Source organism: Zosterops lateralis (assembly GCF_965231275.1).
Source record: "Zosterops lateralis genome assembly, chromosome: 8".
Taxonomy (NCBI): domain Eukaryota; kingdom Metazoa; phylum Chordata; class Aves; order Passeriformes; family Zosteropidae; genus Zosterops; species Zosterops lateralis.
The window spans coordinates 32646182-32673057 of NC_139768.1; the positions used below are offsets into that span (position 1 = coordinate 32646182).

The window sequence follows — 26876 nt, forward strand, 5'->3', positions numbered from 1 at the left end:
TTGGCAAACGAGAAGCCCGTGGAAGGTGTGGGGGGATAAAAGCAGCCTGAAAAACCATTTCCATTCACATGTGAGCTTGTTCTGGCTCAGCCTTGGGTCGTTTGATTTTTTTTTTTTTTTTTTTAATACCCCTGAGGACAAACTATATCACTGTGAACAGAAAAACAGTGACTTTTTGATGAGACTTTTCACCATAAAAACCTTCCTTTTGACACTAATGCCCCGTAACTGGAGTGTTGAGAGCGGAGATTGCTCACTGGTGCAAATACCACCTCGGAGCCGTCAGGGCAACAAGCAGTGCCAGGCTCGCACAGCTGGAAATGCACCTCTACACACACAAACGTTGTGCAAAGAGTGGGGATCTCCCCTAAAATTTTGGGGTTTGGGGTATTTCTCAAAGGATCACATGCTCGAGCATCCCCCCTTCACATGAGGGGCATCCCCCGTGGGGTCATCCCGCACAAAGCAGCCCTGGAGACACTGAGAGGGGCGGGAGGGGAGCGCTGCCAGCCCGGGCTGGAGGAGCGCGCTGGTCCCAGGGCGCAGCAGGAGATTTACGGCGCGGTGACGGCAGCACCGCCGGCGGCTCAGCTGGGGCCGGCTGTGCCGTCAGCCCCGCCGAGGCATCCTGAGGCTGGGAGCGGTATTTATAGCTCTAGAAATACGTGGATTTTTAAACACCGAGCTCTCGAGGGGGTGGCCCTGTTCCTGTGCTGCCGGTCCCCCACCGGCCGCTCCCAGGGAAGGCGAGGGGCTCCACATCCCATTTTTTAAAATTATCACGCCAAGAAAACAAACAAACAAAAAACCAACCCGGCAAAACTCCCCAAAGCCAACACAGAGCAATGGCACGGCCTGCCCGGGGGGTGCCCGGCAAAACCTTCCATGTGGGACCACGTGCCCCTGGAACAGCCACAGCCCCAGCTATGAAGGTGAAACTTTTATTTATAGCAAAATGGCCTTTCCGTGAGAAATTTGGGGGTGTCTCAAGGGCCCTGGGGTTTGGCAGCTCCCTGGAAGGTGCAGAAACTTCCAGCGAGGCTGGATCAAATGTCTCCCAGTGCACGGGGTTAGGCAAAGGGATATTTTGGGACTTGGGAAGAGTCAATGGGGCTATTTGTGGCACCAGAATCTGCCCAGGGATCCCAGGTGCCAGCAGAGGAAAAGGAGATTTTTGGGAGCATCAGCAGCAATAAGGCAAATGAGGATTTAAATCCCAAGATAACACTAAACCCTCGTGTTTTTGCTACCAAAAATATTGATGGGGAAGAGGGGTCCCCTTGGTTCCCTGCCTGCCAGAGGAGGACGTTCCTGGAGCACCTGCCTTCCTTTGATGCCTCCTTGCCTTTGGCAGCCGCTCCAATTAAAAGCCTGGGCTAACGAGCTAATGGGCAGCTCAAACCACCCACACCTTTGGTGACTGGGAAGGGACCAGCACACCCTGAAATTCAAGAGTGGATCCCATCGCTCTGGGCTGGGAATGACCTGAAATGCAGCAAAACCACCCCAAAACCCGGGCTGTGGATGAGCCACATGCCGGCAGGGCTGACTCACCGCCAGAGGGGAAATGGCAGGGACGTGACCCTTGGCCTCTGAGAGGAGGGGAAAAAAAGGGAAAGGGGAGAAATTCCCACCCTTGCCTCAGAGAGAAAGGGTAAAAAAAAAAAAAAAAAAAAAAGGAAAAGGGGGAAATTCCCATCCGAAGCTTCCAGCACTTTGGTGCATGGTCCTGGGCAGAAAGAGGTGCCAGAGGGGTCCAGCCTGCCCCAGCCTTGTCCTGCTCCAGGGAGGGGGATGTGAGGAAAAGAGACCCATCCCAAATACATCCCCGAGGCGTTGGGACCAGCAGAGGGCAGATTCCAAGCCACTTCCCCAGAAGTGCACCCAAGGCAGCGTCTCTGCAGGAACTAAGGAAGTCCAAGTCTTTCTGCCCACCTGACAGGGATTGTGTCCAAAGGGCACCTGCCAATGCCAGGATAATGCTGCCAGGCTGGTGGCATCCCAGGATGGAAATAAGGCATTCCCCAAAAGAGCTCAGCCAGAGGATGTGGGGCTAATGGGAGGGGAGGAAGGCCCTTCTGGGAACATCCCAGCAGAATAGATCTGAAGCAGAGGTGTCCTGCTGGGTGTTCAGTGTCACCTTGTCAGGACTCACAGGGGCAACACCTCTTCTCCATCCCTTCCCTGCCCTTTCCTCTCCCACCTCAGGGCAGCCCCCACAGGGCCAGAGTTCTCAGCCACTGGGATGGCAAAGACCCCAAATCCCATCCACTTCCGAGGAGCTGCAAAACCAGAGCTGGCTGGAGCCAGGATCCACAGGACACCAACCCAGCTGGAGCCTTTCACATTATAAACATTTATTTATAGATGTACAATTGTATAATTAACTCTAAATCGAGAGATACAGCCTCTGTGAGCATCCACTGGGATCAACACCCTCTCCCTCCTTATGATCTGTGGGTATCTACCAGGAAAAATAACCTGAAGGTTTTGGTGGGCAGGCTCCAGGGAGGGAATGCCATTGGGCAACACATCCAGCTCCTTTTGTGAGCAGGATTTTGGTTAACCCCGTCCCCATCATCCCTGTGCCTCTATCGAGCGCCATTTCCAATCCTGAACTTCCACTCCCTTTCTTCCGAAGGTGGAGGAACCATTAGGAAAAAAAAAATAAAAAGAATAAAACCCCTTAAAATCAGATCCAAGCCATGGTGGCTGTGGGATAACAGGGCTTGCAGCCAACGGGAGGCTGAGATTTCACAAAATAAATAAACAGCTAAGACAGAGCGCATGGATTCCTAAGGACAACGGGATGAAACCTCTGCCAGCCCACCCAGGAGCTGCCATGCTCCCAATTCACTCCCCTGACCGTGCCAGCGGATGATTTTCACTGGAAATGTCTTTAGACACAAATACAGAGCATTAAAAAAAAAAAAAAAAAAAAAAAATTAAAATTAAAATAATCCAGTTCATTCCATGGGAGGTGGCTCTGCTCATGCTGGCTTTGCTCCCAAGAGGTGGCTCCTCACCTGGAGCTGCCTCACACCAGTTCTCCAACAGAAGTTTTGGATCTGTGATATTTTCCAGGTGTCCTCCAGGGAACACGAGACGAGGTGTGAAGGCCAGGGCCAGGCTGCACAGGTGGGTGGGTGGGTGAGGCCCCTGAGCATGGGACGTGGCACAAAACCTCCCAACAAAGGGTGAGGCCGATGGAAAGCCCTCTCTGCATGGAGCGCACTGATTACCAGGCAGAATTCGAGCAGACTCGGCAGAAAAAGGAGTTACATGCACAAATTAACCAAAGACTGACAAGCAAAATCCATCCAGGACAATCCTTCCCATCCCGAGCGATGCCGGCACTCAGCTGACCCCGTGGCTCCTGCCGACACTGCAGATCTCTGCCACGGCCCTGGACGGGCTCGCCCTGTGCCCTGACACCCGCTGCGCATTTGGGATCTGGTTTTATGAAAACCCCAAGGGCAGGTGTATGGATGTCCCCATCTGTAGAACGTCCTTCTGGGAGCAAAGCACAGCGACTGCAAAAGGATTCCTGTTTTCCAGGCAGGAAAGTGCTGTGGAGAGAGACACCCTGGGAAGAGGCTTCCAGCTGCCCAGCTCCCCAAAATGGGCAGAAACCAAAATAATTTAATCATCCAACCCCTGCATAGTTTAAAAGTACAACATATATACAGCTATAAATTAATGCTAAATAGATTATATTTTCTTTTTCTTTTGTGTCTTCTCTTATCAACAAATTGTCCCACTTCTCTCTCTGTTGGCAGCAGCGAAGGTTCTCCTGCTTCACGGCTTCTGCAGTTAGTGTGGGTTATTTTACACTCTGTGTGTCTGTTCCAGGGGCTGTGGGATCCTTGTGGGATCCTGGGAGCACGCCAGTGGTGTTGGAAGGGGAGGAGGAAGATGGAGAGCTGGATTTCCTGTCCCAGGCACTGCCTGCAATCGTCAGAGAGAGGCAGAGAGGAGAAAGGGGCAGTTGTGCGTTGCTAATTCTCCAATTCCGTTTTTAAGATAAGGTTTGATTCTTTTTAAATAGCAGAGTCTGTCACCTCGGCTCAGTGCACTTCCCCAAAAGTCTTCAGGCATTTCAATGCTCTGGGAACAAAAGCAGCAGCGGTGTCAGTCTCCAGACAATCTCTGACTCCCCCTGCCTTCCCCACCCCACAGCACAGACAGCAGCTTTTCCAGGCTCCTTCCAGACCACGGGTGCAGGGAGGGAATTAAAGAAAAGCAAGTAATTAACACCAGAAGAGGCGCAGCCATCCAAACGAGAGAGCGAGCAGATCAAGAACGGATCCAAAACCAGGATACACCCCAAGAAAAGCCCAACGTGCCCCAGATGATGATTTGCTTTAAAGGCCAGACTTTCAGATGCTGAGGAAAACAACCCCCAAAAGTGAAAATCAAGCAGCTCAATGACCAACATCCTCAAGGAATTCCTGTGAGCTGGAACAGTGTCTTCACAACATCTGATACAAGCTTCATCCAGGAGTTTTTCTATAGAAATCCTGTGTTCAGATGATTTTGGGGCAGTAGGATCTGCACATTTCACAGCCAGCCCAGCAGTACCTGGTAGGCAAAATCAGCCCAAAAATCTATGCAGAAAAAGGACTCCAAACCCTGTGGCAATTTTTTTTTCATTATTTTGGTACAGTTCTCCCAGCACATCCGGTCTCACTGGGCTCTATTTAATCCAAGCTCTCCAATCCCCAAATCTTCCAGACCCTCCCCCAGCTGCTTTTACTTTGATTGCCAGTTTAACCCAGTAAGTTACTTCTACAACCTGCTGGGAACATTTGCTTTGTTCTCCTTGAATGGGAAGGCAACAGGAAGGGGGACAAGGAACATCTGTTGGGTGGGAGGGACTCCATTCCCTGTCACCATGTTGCTTCACGTGCCAGGGGTAACAGCTTTCCCAGTAAAACAGGCAACAAAGCAATCAAAAACAAGGGTTCATGAAAACGTGGGGACTGGATGCCACAGCACCCAAGAAACTTCCAACCTCACCGAGGGATTTTGCCCGGTTCCTAGAGGCAGAGAAAACAGGGAGCCTGAAGAGAGCCGAAGGTGCCAACATGCAAACTAAACCCAATCAATTCCTGATTAAGGAGGGAGCGCCCGTCGGAGGGGAGGCCTGGAGGGGAGGCTGTGTGTGTGCACCCCGAGGACACTCCTGGAGGTCTGTGTCTCAATCAGGGATTTCAGTGATCAAAGCACGAGGGTTCCCTGCTCCCGGCTCGTACTTGTGCTGGGACTATCCGTGCAGGGAGGCCTGGACGTCTGACAGTCTGCTACAGCTGGGGGTGCCCATCTTCTGTGCCCGCTGGTACAGATCCGAGTCCCCGAAGTAGCGTGCTCGGTACAACAAGCCTTCCTCTGCAAAGGGAAAAGCCCAGAGTCAGGAATGCCCTCTGGAAGAGGCTCCCCCGCCAGGCCCTGCTCCCCCTATTCCCCCTGCTGGGAACAGGAGGCACCTCCAGCTGTCCAAGGTGAAGCAAAGGATGACGATGAGGAAATGCTCCACGCCCTCCAGGACAGGATGGGCGTCAGAGCTGCTGACAGCTCATCCATCCCGGGAAAAGCCAAGGGAACCCGTCTCCGGTCCCACGGGGTGCATGGGCAGCCCACACAAAGGTTACCCCAGCAGGGCTCCGTGCTTTGGCACTGCCCAGAGATCACAGTCCCTCCAGCATTCCAGTGCTGAAATCCTACCCAAGCCACTGCTCCAAGAGCTGTGACCACCACAGCAGCCAGGGCTGCCCCTGGACCTGCTGCCCTCACTGCCCTCTGCCACCAGGATATTTGGCTGGATCATCTGCCTGGGCAGCTCCCACAGCCCTTGGAGCAGGGGTGGGATGCGAGATGCATGACACCGTGGGCAGCAGACTTTCCAACATCACCCTTGACCAACTGAAATATTACACAGGGCTATCAGAGATCCCACAGCCTCTACCTTCCCCCTCCCCTGGAAATCAGAGGTATCCTGCTGACATGGCAGGGCACAGCTCTTGTCCAACCAGTTCTGCAGCAGCATTAAAAAGCAAAACAAAACAAAAAAACCCCACATACCAGGCCTGTCATGAAGTCATAGACTGAAAAAAACAAGGCCAACAACACAGGAAATGTGCTGGCACTGTGTTAAAGTATAACTTTAGCACGACTTAGTCCTCAAAGACCCTTCCAAAACCAGCCCATGGAGCAGCTCCTGAGCCCTCAGTACTCACTCTGCTGCTTCTCTCTCCAGCAGTTATTCCGAAGGTTTGCTATGTAATCGTCCTCCACGCTCCGCTCAACATTCTTCAGGTTCGTGCCCGTGTATTCCTCAGCAAAGCTCTCGGACACGTAGTAGGGGACTTTCAAGTGCTCTGTGACCCTCTTGTGTGTGTGACCCACAGACCTGGGGCAGGGACAAGAGCACAACAGTGTAGGACACGTTTCAAGAGCACAGCAAAGCCCCCAGCTCAGGTGATGTGATCCTAAACGGCAGGAAACATCCCTCACCCTTAATCAGCCACTTGGAGGGTTGGAAGGGAGCAGATTTCTGGTGGAAACCAATCACCAACACAGGGACAGAGAAGCTGCCACGCCTCCAGCAAGGTTGGCAGAGCTCTGAATGCAGACATAACTCCAAGACACAATGCCCAGGGCCTAAATCCACTTAAAATAAAATGTTCCCTGGAATTTTCATTAAATCATTAAATCTGTGATTTCCTCCATTCGCAAAAAGGGACCCACTCTGTGCCCTGGCCTGCATCAACCAGCAGAGAAAGCACCTTCCAGAAGGAAATCTCTTCCTCCCCTGGCCCTGTGCATTTGCATTTCGGACAAAGCCCTGCTCTTGCTTCCCCTGACAGCCCAGCAAACCTAGAGATCCTCCCAAGGGTGTGTGTGTGAGCTGTAACACAGGAGCTGGGTCCAAGTGCTGGATTTGCCAGGAACGGCTCCACCTGGAGATATGCCCAAAGTTCCTCATAATAAATACCAGCTGCTGCTGCATTGAAAGCCAGCCTGATTCTTAAGGCAGGTATAAACATTAACTCATCCAGCTCACCCTTCAGTCTGTTATCAGAGTTTACAGCTGGGATCCCAAGACTCCTGCACGTTTCACCAAGGCCCAGTGCTGGGTAACTGAATGGACTGAACAGGAGCACAGAGATTCTACTGGGATTTCTCAAGGCAGAGGTGCAGCCTGGAAAAAGCCAAGCTCACTATTTTCTTTGTCAAGACAGGGCCCTGAGCTCTCCCAAAGTTCACACTGCTCTCCTGATAAAGATGGACTACAGAGCGTGTTCTCACAGGAGAAGGACTGGGAATGGCAGGGCTGCAGCAGCACACCACAGTGTGAAGCAGGAAAATCGGGGCACAAGAAACCTGTCACCTGCAGTCAGACATGCAATTAAGTCAGGCCAATTCCATGAGGTGTTACTGAACAGTAACAATCAGGCCCACAGCCAGGCAGCTCTTCCAGCAGGAAGATCTTTTTCAGAAGAGACTTACAAAGGTAAATTTGTAAATTTGTAAAGAACGGTGGTTCTTTAGGACTCTGCCCTCCTCAGTGGCACTATGGAGAAGTGGCATTTAAATCTCCGGGTTCAAAGCTTCTCTCAGGCACAACTTTCCCTTCACTGCCGGCAGAGGAGCTGGCAGTGGGTGATCCAGCAGCTCCTCCTGCCGGCCCTGCACCACCTCATTCGAGCTCAAACACCGCGGCTGCTCGGGAAGGCTGTGCCGGGACTGCCTGAGCTCATTTGCCGCCCTTGTCCAAATCCAGGCTTGGAAATCGGGTTGCTTGCTGTTACCTGAGCACACAAAGACAGGGACAGCACAGGGAATGGGGCAGCAGAGAAACATCTAGGGCTCAGGGATGGCTTCCTCTGGCAGCTGGCAAGGCTGGAAGCAAATCCCTGCCCACTTAAATGCTGCCCTCTCTTTGGTGTCTTCTCACCCCACAAACTCTTCACCAGTATAAAGGAAAATGGTGTATGTGTATAATGCTCAGTTTTACAATGCTAATACCAGCTGTGGAAATCACAGCTCAACACCCTTCACCCTCTCACAATAACTCTGAGCTGTGCCAAAACCATCCCATCTTTTGGTCCCAAGCACCAATGTCACAGTCTCCACTCTAAATCTGAAAGCTAATCTGGGTTTTATAGTATTTAACTTCATGCCCCTCCCCTGGAATTGTTCAAGGCCAGGTTAGATGGGGCTTGAAGCAACCTGGTCTAGTGGGAGGTATCTATGGCCATGGTGGGGGCAGGTGGAACGAGATTATTTTAAGGTCCCTTCCAATCCAAAGCCTTCTGGGATTCTATGATCAATGGCAAACATTGCTACCTGTGAAAACAGGCACAAACCCCAGGCTGCAACCAGGTCTGCCCTCTCTAAATGCACATAAGGAACTTGCACTGAACATGTATTAAGACTTTGCCAAGAATGATGCAAGAAGACAGAAATCAAGCCTGTTTTCCCACTCTTTGTTAGCACTGCAAAGTGACTAAGAATAAGGACACATTCCATTAGTCACCAGAGGGAGCAGATGGGGGCATTCCACAGGATCTAGAACAGAGCAGTTTCACTTTTGCATCCTAAATGTCTGGCCAAAGCTATTTCATGCCAAGATGAGAGTTCAGAAACAGGGGATTTCTGTGGGAGTGTCTTTTATTCCTCATCCTCTTCCTCTACTGTGTTGTACAAAGGCTTTCATGGCTTTTGTTTTTTACACTCTGACTCTACACCTCAGTTTGTTCCATATGGGATTTCAGTGCTGGGCTACAGCCTCCCCAGACCATTTTGTCTGTTTCTTTCCATGACAGACACAGCTGTGGGTATGGACTGCAGAAGGTCCCTGACAAGGAACTCTCTCCATTAGGGAAGTGAGCACCCTCCAACTTTCCCTGCACTTTGTATCTCACACCTGTCTGAGAACCACGATGACTTCACTGGCAGCAGGAGCAATGGGGTCAGGAGATAAAGCAAAAAAAGTAAAGCAAGCCAGGAAGAATGGAGGTAAGATCCCTGCCCCAGCACACCCCTCCAGAGCCACCCCCTCCCCAAGTGGGTAAGTTTTAGAGGAATGGGTACTAACAGCCTGTGGCTCAAACTGTAGGGTGGGCTGGAGACCATCATCTGGCTGAGAGCAGACACGATGATCAGGATGAGGATGGGCATCAGCTGGACAAACAGCCCCAGGCCACCCTGAGGGAACAGAAACACACAGTGGAGTGCCACCCATACAGCTGGACAAGGATCCCATGGCACTGCTCTCCTGCCCTCCCTCCCTGTGCTTCAACACAACCTCCTCTCTCCTACTTTTCACAGGGAGTAACCCAAAATAGCTGAGGGGAACCCAGCAGCCCACAGGACAGTGTGACTCCGAAGGTCCAAATCCTCTGGCCCGTCTCTGGACGTGACAATGGGCAGAGGGGACTGCCAAGGGGAATCCCAAAAGCCTCCTGCCCACAGTTGTTTTTCTAGACAAACTAGTGAGCAGGACTGGCTTTATGGATGGCCTTCTCTCCTTTTCAGTGCTGGATGGATGAAGGTAATTCCTCCTCTCCCTCACCTCCTGAGCTCCCTTCAGTTCCACCTTTAAGCTTGAGAAAATAAATATTCAGGAAGTTCCTGTTTGTTTTTTTACAATAAAATTGGCTCTGCCCAGCCATAACCCTGACTCCAGCTTTCTGTTCAGGGGGGTGGCATCGAGCAGGACTGTTTCACAAGGCAGCCACAGGAATCAGCTTCCAATTTCCCAATGCTGGGAAAGGCTCCAGCCTCCCAGATCCCAACGTGTTTTCCACTTACGTCCCCCTGGTGCTCCCGCCTGTCCTGCCTCTGGTGGTAGGTGTATCTCATCCTGCCATTGCTGTATACGTGAACATTACCTGAAGGAAGAAGGAAACTCTTACTCCAAAGTCACAGTGTATGGGGTGCTGCTGGCTGGACAGGGAGGGACCAAAAAGGTGGCCATGATCCATGTCACCTGCTTACAGGCTGAAACAGGAATATTCCTAAGGTGGTTTGAGTGCAGAGTGGGCAGAGAACTCCTGTAAGATTTTGCAAGATTGCTTGAAAACAGCTTGGAAGTGACCTCAGGAGGTTCGACCTCCTGCCCAAAGCAGCTACAGAGAGAGAATACCTTGCACAGGCCTTCTCCCTTCTGATGGAATAGATTAAAACCAGTTACAGACAGAAATAATTCTGGTGTTTTTCCCATCCTGCAAATAAAGCTCTTCCATGTCTTGTTTCAAATGTCAAAGCTACAGCTGCAGAGGGAGTCAGGATGAGAGAGCAACCCTCAATTCTCTTGGGACAGTGAGGAAAGGGAAAGAGACCGAGCTAAAACAGCAACATGCTATTTTTGCAGGAGTTGAGGAAAGGGAAAGAGACCGAGCTAAAACAGCAACATGCTATTTTTGCAGGAGTAGCTTGTCCTCTCTGCCAGGCAGAGCACAAATGCTGCAAAAGGCTTCCAGATGCCTTTGAATCACTGGTGTTGGGGTGTTAGTGCTTAGATTCCAGAAAGAGCTACCAGAGTGAATTTTCTTAACTGAAACCAAATTTTTTTTTTCAAGTTCATCTACAGAGGTCAAAAAGCCCTGTGTCCACTTTCAGTCAGATATGACTGGAACAAAAACAAAGGAGTCTTCTCCTGACATGGAATCTGTGTCTTTTGAGCAAGTAAAGGAACAGATTCTTTCCTGCTCCCCACGCCATGATCAGCACTGTGGACAGACAGGATGCAGATTTATTTTTCAATTCACAAGGTCTAAATTATGCTGTAGAAATATTACTTTCCTTTTTTTAATGGGACACAGGGGAGAGAAGGAAGTGGCCACTGATCTTGGAGAACCTGTTCCAGCTGCATGGCAGAGCAGAGATCAAGAACAAGACACAGGTGTTACCACAGTTGGCTCTGATAAGAAGATTTAAATTCCAAAACCACCAGGCAGAAAAGCCTTCCTCAAAACAGGATTATTTTCACAATGACCCTTAAAACAAATCACTTTTTGTTCTAGCATTCAACCCAATCTTACAGCAGCTGATGTTGCCAGCATGCAAACAAACACCTGAGGCTGGGAAGAAGTCCAGCTCTGATGGCTGCTGAGCTCTCCAAAGATAAACAATTTAAGAAACTCGAGGTGTTTGGGCCACACGTGAAGGAGAACTCCCCCTCACCAAGCCCAGCACCCCTTGCACAGCCCAACAAACTTCAACTGCATCGTGCCAACGCCAAAAGGACGGGGCCCCACATGAGAAACGAAGGTTGAAGGTGCTTACTAGAAGGAAAACCTCCCCCAAAGAACATGTTGAAGAGGTCCTCGGGGGAGATGTCGGCCTCGAAGCCGCGGTGGAAGTCGGCGTGGCTGTGTCCGTGGCGCGCGGGGTTGAGTTTCTCGTCCCCGAACTGGTCGTACTGCTTCCTCTTCTCGGGGTTGCTCAGCACCGCGTACGCATTCCCGATGGCTGCCAGGACAAGGAGGAAGCAGTGAGCTCCTGTCTCCCACCCACAGCCCTGCAGGCTGCCAGCATTTGCCTTTCTCCTTGTACAAACCAAGGGCCTCGGCTACCCACGTCTCTGCAACAGGTACCTGGGCACATGTCTTGGGCAAATCCAGACAGGAGGAAAGCACACTTGGTGAAAAATTCCTTAATTAATTCAAATGAAGGAGTTATGATATGACTGATAAAGGATTTGGTGCATGTCCTCAGAGAAACCCTTTAGCTGTAGGCAGCTGTGTAGGGAAATAAAATTTTAGTTGACAAATTTTATTCTAAAGTGGTATTAAAGGAATTTAATTTCAGAGCCCATAACTAGAACTGCAAGGAATTTAAATACAGGCTAAATCCCTGAAAGAGACTTTAAAATTTTCCATAAAAACTGCTAAGGAAACATTAGCCAGAAGTTGCATCCATCAGCTATGAGTTTCAGTGCTTCCAGATGCCACACGCAAAGTGCATAATTACAAGGACTGTTAACCAGTGCCTGTGAGGCTGGACCTAAACCCCTGCCAGGTCCCCGGGTCCCTCTCCTTCCAGCCTCAGGAGTTTAAGCCCTTTTCCCAGAATGTCTGCCTGCCACCCTCCTATTCCTGTACTCACCTCTCCACACATTCCCTCTGTACCAATCCACCCCAGGCCTCCCAGTAGGGAGGACCCAAAGGACCATGGCAGCAGCTGCCTGGTGTGTAAAAGGGAGGGGCAGAAGGGATGGAAAAGGGGGGAAAGGGGGATAACATGCCCTTTTGGAGGAGATCAGCTCTAAGATTCAACACTGTCCCCATGGTCGGATAGAGGTGTACAGTTTCTTCTTGGAGTGGAGATTTGGAGGGCATCTTTCCATCATGCATTTCCTTCTCCTTGGTTATAATTAGTGCACCCAGAGCAAACATTTCAAGAGCCAGGCAGGGAAGCTGGTGGACAAGAACTGACTCAGAGTGTACCAACCACACAGCTGGAAAGAACAAGGGAAGCAATGGCAATGAAACAGTTCAGGGTTTGTTCACCGTCTGATTTTGTGCTGACAAAGCCCAAGAAATGCCTCATTCCAAAGCAGGATTTTAGCTCTAAGTAGCCAGGCTCAAGGCTTTTTCCAGGAGCAGACAGGTAGTGATGCAGATCTGCCGGGAGACAGCCTGCAGCCAGCTGGAACTGTAAACCGAGACACGGGCTCAGCACAAGACGCAGCACCTTATCAGCGGTCACTGGGAAGGCGAGTGCCAAGACTTCAGCTAATACATCAACATAAGGAAAAATTAACTCATATCCTCACACCAGAGCACGTTTCCCCCTTCACCCTCTGGAACCAAGCAGGTGGACTTCAGCTCAGCTCAGGGGCTGAAGGACAGGAAGCCACGGAGGCAAGGCCTGGAGGAGATTACTGTGCAGTGGGGGATAAAGGGCACTTTGCTTAACGCTCCACTTCTGGCACGTAACTCCTGCCAAAGCCTTGGGCAAACATCATTATTTAAGATTACAGCTGAGGAAACTTGCCTTTGGCCACTGAGGGATCCAAGGATGAGTTGTGGAACAGCAGCACTGCACAGGCAGAGCTGATAGCTGTGTGCAGATGCTCTTTCATCTGCCCCCCCACACCAGCACAGGCTCTCCCAAGTAGCTGGGGGTCAGTCACTATTTGCTAACACTTACCAGGGAAGGATTTAAGTCTTAAAAGGCTTGAACAAACCTTACCTAAGACTTTTACTGCTGAATTTGCGTCTTTGAGGAGCTCACCTGAATACTGTACCAGTACACTCACATCAGGCCAGCCCTGCTCCTGCAAAGGTCTCATGCATTTCACTCCCCAAATCAGGCTGCTTTGGGGTGGAAGGTGCCTTAAAGACCCTCTCGTTCCACCCCCTTGGATATTGGAAGGTGGACAGGGACACCTTCCAATATCCCAGGTTGCTCCAAGCCCCATCCAACCTGGCCTAGAAAACTTCCAGGGATGGAGCAGCCACAGCTTCTCTGGGCAGCCTGTGCCAGAGCCTCAGCACTGTCTTGAGTAAAGAATTTCATTCTAAAAAGTGGCCAGAATCAGACTATTTAAGTGGCTTCCAAACCAGTATGACTGGGACCAAGGAGTTCTGTGTTTAGCCCAATGACAATAATCAAACTTCCACAGTTTCCAGGGGAAAATGGGATTATATGTTCCAAGCAATAGCATCTCTCTTGGAAAATAACTCCAATTTTAAGGTATCTTATTGTCCAGGAAATATCCCGGCTGCATTTATAGAGAGGCTCTAAGAATTGGGCTCTTTGCAGCAGAACCAGAGATCCTTTTCTGTGTTCTGGCTGGGCTCGTTTGTATAGCTGCTGCTAGAAACTTCCACTTGGGATTTCCATCCACCAGTGCCATCCATGAATGGTTGGGTGTTTGCTGGAACGTTTCTCCTGAGGGGTTTGTGAAACCCTGTGTCTGCCTCTGGTGCTGCAGAAGTTAACTGGGTTAATCCTGACAGAATTCCCTCCTGAGCAGTGAGGCAGGAGGTTGGAGCAACATACAGGGAAGGGCTGCTGGGAGAAAGAGAAGGAAGGCTTCTCCTTGCCCAACCAACAGAGGTGAATCCTACCCATGCCAACCTGTGTTTATTGTTTTAACCTCATACTTTGGTCATGACAAGACCAGCTCTGAAGGGAGACAACTTCACAAAGAGCACCTTTATTTCACTCTGCCTGATTCAGTGGGGTTGTTTTTTAGGATTCTCACAAGCCCAGCTCAGTGAGTTGGGGAAAAACCACAAATCTGGAGCTGGCTTTACCTTTGAATGCCTCCGTGGCCCCCGGTGCGTGGTTCTTGTCCGGGTGGAACTTCAGGGCCAGTTTCCTGTAGGCCTTTTTCAGGTCCTCATCAGAAGCTTCTCTGTTGACTCCCAGAATTTCATAGTAATCTTTGCATTGCTTTACCCTGCCAGGGGAGAGGGGAGCAAACAGAGACACTGAGATCTAGGAGTGAAAACCTCTTTGCCTTGAATACTTGTCAGCTCTGAGGCTTTTCAGGCAGCACAGTTTTGATGGCTGCTGCTCAGGGATCTCTGGATTACTCAGCCCCTGTTGCTCAGAGGGTGACCCAGTTGTTTGCACCGACTCTCTCCGGCTGTGCCGGCAGGACCAGGACAGAACGAGTTGGGCCAGTGGAGGTGGAAGGGCCTCTCCTCAGACCCATACAGGAATGTGATTGACAAATAAACTTCACATTCATCATGTTCATGTGTTGGACGCTGTTTGGGAAGGCCTACAGCACCTGAAGGATGTTTGCTATTTCCCCCCTCACTCTCTCCTCAGCCAATTCCCAGATCTAAAACTTGCATCAGCTGAATTCCAGAGAAGGAAGAAAGGAGTAGCCCAGGGTGTGCTGCCCAGCTCTTCCTGGGCACACTCAAGCCCAGCCAAGGCTTCTGCTTCTCACGTGACAGAATCCAGCAGGCTGGGTTTTTGGAGAAGTGGATGATGTAACAAACATTCCTGCAAGTCCCTTGGAGCGGTTCTTGCACAATTCAGGCCGTGCCCATAACCTTAAACAAAGTTTACCAAGTGGCTGCACCTGCAGTTCAGTCCTTCAGCTTCCAAGATGGGCAAATGGGAGAAGGGAATACAGGGAAGCTTGAAACAGGGCTTGGAAAATGAGCAGACCCAACCCAGCTGCCTGCCAGGGCTGCTGGAGCTATAAATCCTCCTGGGCATGTTCTTAACACTATTCCATATGGTTGAGAGCTGAAATCTTTAAAATACTGTGAAAAGCAGACGAGTACCACGTGACAAAACCAAGCAAATGCTCCTGAGAGTTGTGCACAAACCTCTTGACTGCATCCAGCTGGTCCTGAGTGTAGCCCTTGGGGGTCTCCCCCCCGGCCTCTCCGTTGGCTGATGAGAAGTCTCCGCTCATTTTCCTGAACTGAGGGTTTGTGGATTCCCTGGACTGGGACTGGCCATTGGCCGCCTGCTCGCCCTTGTTGAGTGACTCAAGCAGAACTGAAAGGAGAGAAACACAAACATAGCACCAAGCTCAACCTGCCTTTCCAGCTCTCCTTTTCCTCTCTGCCACCTTCCCAAGACCCTCCCATCATTCCCCAAGAAGACCCTCACCTTTCCCCCCATGTAATCTTTCAGCTCCTGTTGCTTCTCATCCAGGTGTGAGTGCTATTCCTGAAGATGTTCTGCTTCTCCCAACACACATAACCTCCATAAAAACCCCAGACCACCCAGACAGACAGTCCAGGAGCCACACCAGACCAGCAAAGCAGCGTATCCCTGTCCTATTTTCCCGTCCATCTCTCCTTGACAGCAAAACATGTCCAAATTTGTCCTGTAGCACATCATTAAGTGTATCATTCTATATTACCTCCTGCCTTTGAGAGCCTATAGTGCTGGGGAAGTGATGTGACGATGCCGTATCTTTAGAGAGCTTAGAAAATAATTCCGTGGGCTGCCAATCCCACGGGGACAGTCCCCTTTTGGGGACAGAGCTGCAGCAGTGCTGGCTGCCAGCTCCTCACACGAGTCACACGGCGCTTTGTTCTCCTGCTGCTACCTACGGATTGGGAACAGCTGTGAAAACTATCTTCCCTCTCACTTACTGGTGGGTATAAATCCACCTTCCCTTTTCTCTTCCTCCTTGCAAGGCTCAGGCACTGTCCTCCATCCTCTCCAGCCAAGAGGGGACAAACACCCAGGCCTGGCCTAACCACCCAGATGACACAGCGGAGGGAGACTCCAAGCATCTTTCCATCATGCATTTCCCTGGCAGCTGCACAGCACTGTCTTTTAAAACTGCTTCCTAAACCAAGCATCAGACTGATTTCTTCACCCCCACTAAAAAGAACAGGCACATATGCTACAATGAAACCCAGCCAAGGATATTTACACAGGCCCCAGTATCCTGAGCTTGCAGTCCTTTATCCAGACCCCAGAACTGGGAAGGACGTTCCACCTCCTCCCATAGATTGCACATTACTGACCTTGCACTATGGGGGTATCACCTTCTTTAGGCAAGTGCAAACAACACTTGCAGGCCAAGAGATGAGCCAAGATATCCTATCTGGCTCCAGTGCTTAGAGGGGGCAGAAAAATCCACTCAATAATCCAAAAGTCAATACAGGATGAGGGATGAAAAGGACAGTGGGCTAAGGAGCAGTAACTCACTGGATGAGCTTTTGCGCTGGGGGCTTCACAAATTTAAAAATAATTTATTTTAGAAAAATAATTTCTTCCCTCCCTCCCTCATATTCCCAATGCTTCAATGTTCACTGAATTATGGTCTTAGCTTTTGCTCCTTCCAAACCTGGAGGACTCTGCCAGGTGATTTTAAATTTTACTTCACGACGCTGTTCCCCCACCTACCCTCCTTCCTGCTGCTTTAGGCTTAGTTCCCTACAGTTTACCAGGAGATTTTGATCCCAGAACAGTTTGGGTTGGAAGAGATCTCAAAGCCCATCCAGCTTCACCCCCTGCCATGGGCAGGGACACCTTCCAGGGTTCTCCAAACCCTGTCCAGCCTGGCCTTGGACACCTCTAGGGATTCAGGGGCAGCCACAGCTGCTCTGGGCACCCTGTGCCAGGGCCTGCCCACCCTCACAAGGAACAATTCCTTCCCAGTATCCCATCTGGCCCTGCCCTCTGGCTTTACATTGCCAGAGGGCAGGGTCAGATGCCCCTTGCCCTGCCATTCCAGCTCCTGATGAAATCTCTCTCAAATTTTCTTGTAGCCCCTTCAGATCCTGGAAGGAGCTGTGAGGTCTCCACACAACCTTCTGTTGTCCAGGCTGAGCAGCCCCAGCTCTCCCAGCCTGGCTCCAGTCCCCTCAGCAACTCCATGGCCTCCTCTGGACTCTCTCCAGCAGCTCCAGGTCCCTCCTGTGCTGGGCTCCAGGAGCTCTGCAGGTGAGGTCTCACCTGAGCAGGGCAGAGGGGCAGAACCCTGCCCCCTGTTGCTGCTCAAAGTGCATTACCCAAACCCAACCACAGAAACCCACAGAGGGTCACAGGACAGTCCCATTTTGCAGCCCCAAACCTGTTGCTTTTTGCATCCTCTGTGCAGCCCCAGCACAGCACAAATTCAGGGATTACTGAAACAGAGAGTGCAGAATTAGGTTTCAGTTCTGCCAAATCAGTTTGTCCCCAGCACGTGCCATGGAGCACTTTTTCTCCTTTATTAGCCAACATTTGCCCAACTTCCCATAATTTTTCCCCAACTCCCACTTAAAGGTGACCAGTGTGTGACTGTGCCCCCGCCAACGTGCTCTGACACAGGAGATCTCTGCTGCAATCCCCTTGCAAAACCCCTCCCTGATCCCAAAACGTCCAGCCAGGGTCAGAGTTTGCAGCATTAGGCTGCGCAAGGGCCATGTTGTTGAGTGTTGCCAAACCCTGGGTAACTCCCGGGAAAGAGATTTTCCCAGGAGCTCCTCAGAGACTCAGTGACCACCGTGGGATCTCTGGCAGCATTTCCCAACTCCAGACCCAGCAGGGCATTGAGCAAAGGGTCCCTGGATGAGAAACTGGCCACAAATTAGCACATTGTGTTTAACATTAACCTGCCCTGCTGTCCCCAGGCCTCAGCTTTCCTCCAAAAGTCACTTTTCCTACCCAGCAATTTCACCAAAGTATAAATTCCGGAGGAAAGGGAGGGGAGGAAAACCACACCACAGGCACAACAGGCTGTGTTTGAGGGAGCGGGAAGAGGCCTGGTGCCACCAAAAAGAGGATTACAGGAAGCCTTGGGACAAACAAACTGCAAAGCTCAGCCAAAGAATCCAAACCCAGATGAGGTCCAAGAGAAAAAAAAAATTAAATCTACAGCCCTTTGCATAATATTCTGCAATGTAAGAACGTGCAGGGAAAGAATTGTGTTTGGCTGCTTTCAGAAACCACTTCCCACATTAATTAAAGCATTCAGGAAATTACGAAAAAGAACGTAAATCTGGCAGAAAGTCTTCAGGGAGGATTATTTTGTTACGTGTGTGTGCGTGTGAGCTCAGCCACGGCCTGTCTGCCTGCAAACAGCGGGCAACTACTAAAGGAGGAACAGGAGAGGAGGAATATGATGAAAACAGGAGGAACAGGAAGAGGAAGAGATGAGGAATGGGAGGAGGAACAAGAGAAGGAAAGGAGGAAGGATGAAGAGGACGGGATAAATAAGAGGAAGAGATGAGGAGGACTAGAGCAATAGGAGGAGAGAAGGAATACGAAGGGAAATGCAGGAACAGGGAGGAGAGGAATAGGAGAGGAAGGAAAAAAACCAGGAAAAGAACATGAGGAGGAAAGGAACGGCAGGAGGAGAGGGACAGAAATAGGAGTAAATGGATAGGAGGAGGAGGAGAGGAAGAGGAGGAAAAGGAAAGGAGGAACAGGAGAGGGAAAGGAGGAATATAAGGAGGAGAGGAACAGGAGAAGAGGAGGAGTAGGGGAAGGAATATAACAGGAAAAGGAAAGAGAAATACGAGGAACAGGAGGAGGAGAAGGGCTTTTCGAAGCCCCCCGAGAACTTCCCACCTGCCTTGCCAAGCTCCTTCCCTCCCCTCCCCTCCCCTCCCCTGAGCGCTGCTCCACCAGCAGCGCCGACAGTGCCCGCGGCTCGGGGTCCCACAGCAGAGCGGAGCCGATCCCCCTTCCCGGCCCCTCCTGACTGGGAGCCCCCGCTAAAGACAGAGGCCGGGGCCGCCGGTACCCGATCCCAGCCCATCGGCGGCCGGTCCCAGGCGGTACCCGGCCTCAGTAGAGACCCGGTCTCGGCCGGTACCGCAGCCCGAGTAACCGGGACACCCCCCGGGACCATCGAAGAACTAGCTTTCCCGGCGTGCCCCGCGCGCACCGCGCAGGCGCGGTGAGGGTGAGAGGTCAGGCCCGGCGGCGGCCGCGCAGGCCGCGCTCCCCCGGGCCCCCCGCCGCGCCCCCGACCCGGCGCTCACCGCGGACCCGCTGCGAGGGATACAAGCGCTGCGCCTTCTCCAGGAAGCGGCGGGCCTTGTCGGGCTGGTTGGCCTTGGCGGCGGCCAGCGCAATACCAATGCACCGCTCCGCCTCGTCCCGGTTCGACTCCATGGCGGCGGCGGCCGGGCGGGGGGGCGGAGAGGCAGGGCCGGGCGCGGGCTGATGACGTCACAGAGCCCTGCCCTCAGCCGGGCGGGGCGGGCGGAGGATTTTGGGGAGCCGGGAAGGCGCAGGGAGAGAGCGGGACTTTGGGGGAGAGACTTGGGTGGCCGCAGTCGGCCCCAACAGGAGGAGGGGACGCCAAAGGGCACCCCGCGATCCTGCTCTCGGAGCGGGTTCGGAAGGGAAAGATTAACCCCTTCAGGAATTCTCTCAGGTTAGAGTCCCTCCTTTATCGAGTTTACTGCCTTTGAAACAGGTCCTGGCTTCAGGGATCGTGCCCGGGATGGGCTGAAGGAGACGCTAGAGAGGCGGCTCGGGGCTGTTTCACATTAAGTCGCCCCAGGGATCGCAGGAACAACCTTCATTCCAAACGGGAGTTCAGAGCCAGGTGCCATCCTTGGAGGCTGCCCATGGGGAGCAGGCAGGAGAGGGAAGAACAGCTGCAGCCAGGAAGGGCCGAACCTGCACTCCTGCCTTGGTCTGTGGGGTCTGATATGTGTGACAGGACAGGGACCCACACCCAAACCACCCCAAAGGAGCAGGGTCTGGCTGAGAAATGAGGGAGGAGAGGGAGATGACTCTAGCTGGAGTGATCAGGATCAATATCCCTGTAGGAACCACGGAATCCTGCAATGGTTTGGGTGGGAAGGGAGCTTAAAGCCCATCCAGTCCCACCCCTTGCCATGGGCAGGGACACCTAGTACTGTCCCGGGCTGTTCCAAGCCCCGTCCAGTCTGGCCTGGGACACTGCCAGGGATCCAGGAGCAGCCACAGCTGTGCCAGGGCCTCACACCCTCACAGGTAAGGATTTCCTCCTACTGCATCATCTAACCCTGCTCTCTGGCAGTGGGAAACCATTCCCCCTCATTGTGGACTTGAGGCCCTTGTCAATATTCCCTCTCCATGGTTCTTGTCACCTTCTTCCTGGAAGGCCACAATCAGGTCATGCTGGAGTTTCTCTCCAGGCTGAACAATCCCAATTCTCTCAGCCTTTCCTCACAGCAGAGCTGCTCCATCCCTCTAATCATCTTGGTGACTTCCTCTGGACTCTCTCCAGCAGTTCCCTGTCCTTCCTCTGCTGGGGAAGGAAAGTATTCCAGGAGTGATTTAGCCCCTTTGTCTTTCCAGCTCTGGAAAATCATGGGGTTTCCCCCTTTCCAAAACACCCCACCTTCACTGCCTCAGCCCCAGCTCCTTGGGGGAGGATCTGCAGCAATGAAGACACAGAGCCAGGCTGAGGTGAGCAACATCTTTACATGGTATTTTACAGAGGACAGCACCCAGAAAACAACACTTGTCAGCCCCTTCCCAGTACAATTCCCCACGGAGAGGGCTCTGCATTCAGGAAATCAATTAGGGAGCTCCTGCAGCAGGATGCTTGTGCAAGGCAGGAAGGGCAGGAGAAGGAGTTGCTCCACTACTTTTAGCTGCCCTTCTGCAGCAGGTGCAGCATGGAGCTTTTGGCTGGCTGAAATCATGGTCTGGGATGCAGAAAATCCAGGAATTGCCCAGCTTTTCTGAGGAGCAATCTGAGAATCAAAATAACCCCCTGTGCCATTTTTTCCATAGCATTAAATAAAGGTGATTTGGGGTCCAGCTCTTGAGCAGGGCACATCACACTGCAGAGGTGGCGGCAGTAAAAGTCCTTTCCTTATTCCTGAGAGAGAGGACTGTTAAGGAGCCAGCAGCAAGCAAAGACAACAGGCGTGGATTTCTCACTTGGATTGACAAAACCCTCCTGTGACAGACAGCCTGAGCTCTCCAGAGCCTGGTGCCACCCTGCTGTGCCCTGGGCTGTGTCAGGGCTGGCCCAGGGAATGGGGGGGCTCCTTCCCAAGCTCACTACTGCTGCTTGGGAGCTGTGAAGTCCCACGCTGTCTCTTGGGCACACTTCCACATGGCCCTCATGAGCCGGGTGAAGCCCATGTCCTTGGGCTTCTCCAAGCCCCGCATCAGGCGCTGCTTCATGATGGCAACAAACTCCTTGTTGCTCAGCTCCCCGTTCCCTGCAAAAAGGAGGAAAAACAATCAGAGACCCACCACCAACCTCCTTGAAGTTACAACTCTAAAGGGAAGCAGTCATGGGTGTCCTTTCCTGCAGAAACTGAGACCAAATTTGGCTCCCACTTCCCAAAATTTCCTGCTGAGCAAGGGTTTCTGAGCCACAGAGTGTAAATCCCAACACCGTGGACGCTTGCAGGAGGCCGAAAAGCAAATGCAAACCCAATGTCTGTGTCCTCCCAGGAAACACTGCTTTAAGTGGTTTAGGAAATTATGGGTGCACAAATTTTTCTAATAGAGTAGAAAGGAAGATTTGTTGATCTGATGAATGAAGTTATGGTGAATGCAGCCACTGGGCAGCAAAATTCCGGCAAAAGATCAAGGGGTGAGCCAAATTCCCTCCAGTGCTGCAGTTTTTTAATGTCTGTTAACACTGATGGAGTGAAAACAACAAAATCATCATCATCATAATAAGAGGTCTGTGCCTGCTTTTCTCCTTGGTTTCTTCCTTGGGGGACTCCTCTGGCAACCAGAGTCTTTCCCCCAAAAGATTTTCTATCAAAATATTTAGGAGATTCTCCTCTGAGAGAAGGCAAACAGGGAATATTTGGATACACTTCAGCTCATTCTAATCTCCAGCCTGATCATCTGGCTTGAAGATTGCATCAGAACAGTGCTACTGAAGCACAGAGGAAAATAAACCAGGAGATGTGACCTTAGAAAGGTGCAAAGGAGCAGGTGTGGCTGAAACGAAGAGGGACAACGAGAAATAAAAAAATTAAATAAATTTTTTAATGTTCATACTTATGCACCAGTGCTGCCACTCAGAGCTGCCAGATGCTGTTGACTGCTGGAGAAGCAGGGTGCCAGCCAGGACTCTGATTTTGGCTTGGCAGTTTTGGGCAAATGCAGAATTTCCTTCTTTCCAAGTCGGAATTGCTGTCACCTGGCAAAGACTCCAGTAACTCTCATTAAATAAAGCCAAGAGTGCTTCAGTGTGACAACAACTACCCTGGGGTGCTCCCACCCTCTGCAAAGCCACTAGGTTCCCAGCAGGGCACAGAGCTGCTATTAATTAATTAAAAATTAAGCTGACATTTGTCTAGGACTTTGGAGATAAAGCCCCAGACCGGCTCGTTTCCAACACTGGAGCACAGCAGCTCATTTTGTTAAACAAACTGGAGTTCTGTGAGGGGGAAAAAAGAGCAAAGTGTGCACACCAAACCCTCCTCTTATAAATGCATATTAGAAAGTTGGCTTTTTGCAAATATTAAAAGGAATACTATATGTATAATTGTACTGTATTATGTTTTATTAATAGAGTTTAAAAAGGTAATAAATGTATATTTCCTGATTGTACCAGAGGGTTAACAGTAAAAAGACTATTTTTTGTTCTCTTTGTAACATCTAAACTGACCAAAACAGAAGGTATGGGGGGGTCACCTTGTATCCCTGCATAAAGGCTGTTGACTTTCTGTTTCTTATCCAAATGAAGATAACCAAAAACCTCAGGAGAAAGATATATGAGACCCATGTTACCAGACAGAGTGGAGCCACCCACAGATGAATCTACCAGATAAAATGATTGGGGGTATTTGAAACAAATAAAACTCGAAGAGAATGTTTGAATCATGCATTAGAATCTATTGAATATGTAACACAGCAATCCTTAAAACACAGTATTTGGAAGAGAAGTGCATGCTTTTTGGTGGGGCACCCCAGCTGGAACTTTTGCTTCTCTGTCTCCTAATTGTCTATTTTTATTTTTATTAAACTTAAAGATTTTTCTAAGAGAGCGGAACTCATTTTTCACACTCCCATCCATGCTCCGAGATCCACATCTCACAGGGTGGGTTCCATTGGATACCCTTCCCCAAAGGGCAGGGGGATCACCACAGACCCATGGACGGAGAGCATGGCAAGAAGAGCCCTTTTTCCCTGGATTTCTTGCCCTGGATTGACTCTCCCCCGGCCTGTCTGGGGTCGGGGCACTCACTCACCGTCGCAGTCGAAGAGCGCGAACACTACGTCACACACGTGGTCCGAGAGCTCCACCTTGGCCACTGTCCTGGCCACCTGCTGCATGGTCACTGCAACACAGGGAGGCACAGGGTCACACAGGGCTCAGCACGTGCCAGCCACTGCAGGAGACTCCTGTTCCTCCATGGAAACAGCCCTTGTGTCTTCAGAGAGGCCTGGAATAAGCTTGATCAACCGGGCAGCTCCTTCTGAAGCATTCCAAGGATGATACTCTGTCAGGTAACTATCCCAGCAGGTTGGGAATTCCAAAGACTGCTTTTCCTGTTGCAACCCAGTAACTGCAGAATGAACCCACCCAGCCTCCTGCAGGGAGCAGACCAGATTAACTTTGCAATAAAATAAAGAGCTGTAAGGAATTATTTCCCTTTTCTCCCCAGACAGGCAGCAGAGAAGCAAGCAGGAATTTTATTCCCACCTTTAGAAAAGGCCAATCTGTGGAGCTATCAATCTGGCAAGCTTAGGCAGTTGATTTTGCTGCACCAATGGGAAAAAAAGCCCCCTCACTAGGCTAGTGTGAGTGTATTTACAGTTAAATTGCTTCCCTACAAAGCCTGACCCAAGGAAATGCCATCCACAGCAACTGGGATCAATGTTTAGCTGTGGAACAAGGGAAAAAAGGGAAGTGGTGCATCACAAAACCAGGCTGAAACCACAAACAGCCTCTGCTTTCCTCCACAACACCCTTATGGGTTTCTGCATCCCCAGTCCTTCAGGAATTTTGGAGAGTTAAGTGTATCAGAAAGGAAAAAATAATAATCCAATATATAATGTAACTGGATTAATGACAAACTGCATAAAATATTTCTAATGGGATTATTTTTCATGAATCTTTACATTATTGGTACCTTCTACCCCATTTCTGTTGCCCTGAGTGAAATCTGGGGTTTTCCGAGAGGAATTCACAGCCACCATCAGGTCCTTTCCCCATAAAATCTCTCCTTTTACTAAATAATGCAGGAGAAAGTTGAAATGATACATTGTATATATGTAAAATATATATAATCTCAAAGAGGACCCTGCTTTTTCCATGTCATTATTCTTTTTGAGTGAAATTCCTTTTCTCCGTGAGTGATGTAGCTCCAGCCAGCAGTTATTGCTCTGTATTTCCTCAGACAGCAACACCAAATTTTATTTTATTAGTTGTTAATGTAAAACTTTTCTAAAGGTGCTTCACTTGATGCCATCCTCCCCTCCTGGTGCCCTAGGTACCCTATGGCTATAGCCTTACATATAAAAAAAAGTTAGAATGCTTTTCTACATCACAGAATTTTATAATGGTTTGGGCTGGAAGAGGCCTTAGAGCTCCTCCAGTGCCACCCCCTGCCATGGGCAGGGACACCTTCCACTGTCCCAAGCTGCTCCAAGCCCTGTCCAACCTGGCCTTGGACACTTCCAGGGATCCAGAAACAGCCACAGCCTCTCTGCGCACTGCCAGGGCCTCCTCACCCTCACAGGGAACAATTTCTCCCCAACACCAAATCAAAATCTCCCCTTTCAGTTTAAAACCATTGCCCCTTGTCCTAATTCCTTTAATTGTAAGTCAGGTTTTTCTGCTGAGATTTTACCTGCTCCTTCCATCTCTGCAGGGAACCTCCTGATTTTATTTTTCATGGCCACAGTTTTCCCAGCTGCAACTTTTACTCACAGCCACCAGTTCCTGCTTCCTCTCTTAGTAATCCAACTGCAAAAGTGTCAGCTCTATCCCACTGTTCTTGCTTGATGCCAAAATTACTCCACAAGGGTTGCATGAGTGTGCTGTGCTGGTTTTTAAGGAATCTTAAGGAAGAGGGAAAGCATCTCTGCTTTCCACTTCCACACACATGCTCCAGACCACAAGGTAGCTCAGGGAGGTAAATAAAATTGAAGTAAACCTAAACCTGCTGGAATAATTTCTTTACCATTTCACAAAATGAAATAGGTGCTGTCTGGGGAACATCTCTTAAAACAAAGCCTGTCCAGGTTTGGGGTTCTGGGACAGAAATTCTCCTGGATTTCATACCATATTAAAAAAAAAAAAAAAAAAAAAAAAAAAAAAAAAAAAAGAGCTCCACATGTCTATCTTGAAAATCTTTTAATGTCTGACACAGTTATCCTTTTTTTCCACTCTGATTCCCAGAACTGCCCCATGAGCAATGCCTCACTGAGTGCCTCAGACGGGGCTCTGCTCCAGGCGAGAGCCTCGCCAGATGGCAAACTTCACTCTCCCCCTCCAACTTGAGATTAATCACACATGTGGCCACAAGAATGGACAGCTGGGCTGCTGCCTTTGTTTTCCAAATGGCACTGATGGGAGCAGAGCTCCCTGCCCTGGGCCATTCCAGGATAGGAAGGCAGGACACATGTGTTGATGCACATGTTTCGTGTCAAGGCTCCCAGTTGGGAATGCTGGATGCTATCACTGGCAGTATAGCCACCAAAACCTATATAACTTTTTACAAATCATTTGCATAAGTACGTGCTGGAACACTCATCCAGGAAAGAGATGGATAAGCCTTATGCAATCCTGTGCACACAGCATATTTCCCTTTGTCTCCTCAAACCATGAGGCTGCAGCCCTGCAGCTGAGCAGAAGCTGTTTTGACATCAAAGGGAGCATGACAGAAAGTCATGGAGATCAGGGACGAAAAAGCAGAGCTCCCAGACCAAAGGCAGAGCCTACCCTCTGTTTGTGCAATATCCACAGCCAGAAACATGGAAAGAAAAGAGATTCCTTGGAGACATCCCAAACCTGACTGCAGATGGCCCAGGGCAAGAAGCTGCAGGGGATCCTGCTGGATATGAGGGTCTCCAGAGACCCCTCCCAAGTCCTCCCCTCCCAGGTACCAGCACTGCCATTATTCCAGAGGAGCAATGCCAGCTGTGCTTACAGGAGGGCCCACTTCTTCCATCCATCTCCAAGGCAGAGGAAAGCAGGCAGCAATTCTAGGACTGCATTCCAGCTCACCTCTGCCTCCTTCCTGATTCCCTGTTGACTCTGCAGCCCTTTTAAGCTGCATCATTCAAATAAAATTATTTTCCATGGACCTCTCTGGGGCCCCAGCCCTGCTCCAAGCCATGGATCAGCAGTGGGCTCAGCTGTCTCCCCGTGCTTTGGCCCATCCATGTCTTGCCCCAAACCCCAAAGGAGTTATCCCACAGCTCTCTGCTGGCAGAAGGGCTGCTTGGAAAGCCTGGCTGCCCACAGTGCCAGAAAAAGTGCAACTCACACCCTCCTAAAAGGTGAATAAGCACCA

The 26876-nt window shown here is 50.5% G+C and overlaps 2 protein-coding genes across 4 annotated transcripts in view; both read right to left on the minus strand.

Annotated features, from left to right (window-relative positions):
- Positions 1–2333: 2333 nt before the first annotated feature.
- DNAJB12 (DnaJ heat shock protein family (Hsp40) member B12) lies at positions 2334–19563 on the minus strand. 2 transcript variants are annotated; one of them, XM_083866362.1, is made up of 8 exons: positions 19419–19563; positions 15309–15483; positions 14274–14419; positions 11293–11478; positions 9817–9896; positions 9101–9210; positions 6237–6409; positions 2334–5388 (listed from the first exon to the last, which is right to left on the minus strand). In XM_083866362.1, exons 1-8 carry the CDS (start codon positions 19549–19551, stop codon positions 5267–5269), a joined length of 1125 nt encoding a protein of 374 aa, XP_083722488.1. In that variant the 5' UTR covers positions 19552–19563; the 3' UTR covers positions 2334–5266. The 2 variants fall into 2 exon arrangements, with proteins under 2 accessions (XP_083722488.1, XP_083722489.1); XM_083866363.1 differs by lacking the exon at positions 19419–19563 and adding an exon at positions 15598–15858.
- Positions 19564–20837: 1274 nt separating this feature from the next.
- MICU1 (mitochondrial calcium uptake 1) overlaps positions 20838–26876 on the minus strand; it is a gene marked incomplete at its 5' end in the record, with an annotated part of 74962 nt that continues 68923 nt past the window's right edge. For both annotated transcript variants that reach the window (XM_083866895.1, XM_083866894.1), the window contains 2 exons: positions 20838–21608; positions 23604–23693. In XM_083866895.1, coding sequence (XP_083723021.1) covers positions 21445–21608; positions 23604–23693 — 254 coding nt within the window. In that variant the 3' untranslated portion in view covers positions 20838–21444. The remainder of the gene's footprint in view (positions 21609–23603; positions 23694–26876) is intronic.

Coding starts and splice junctions, on each gene's coding strand:
- DNAJB12 (XM_083866362.1), bottom strand. CDS start 19,551: ATGGAGTCGAACCGGGACGAGGCGGAGCGGTGCATTGGTATTGCGCTG. Junction 9,897..11,292: donor TGGGGGAGGTTTTCCTTCTA/GTAAGCACCTTC, acceptor TTCTTCCTTCAG/GTAATGTTCACGTATACAGC. Junction 6,410..9,100: donor TACAGTTTGAGCCACAGGCT/GTTAGTACCCAT, acceptor TCCCTGCCCCAG/GTCTGTGGGTCACACACACA.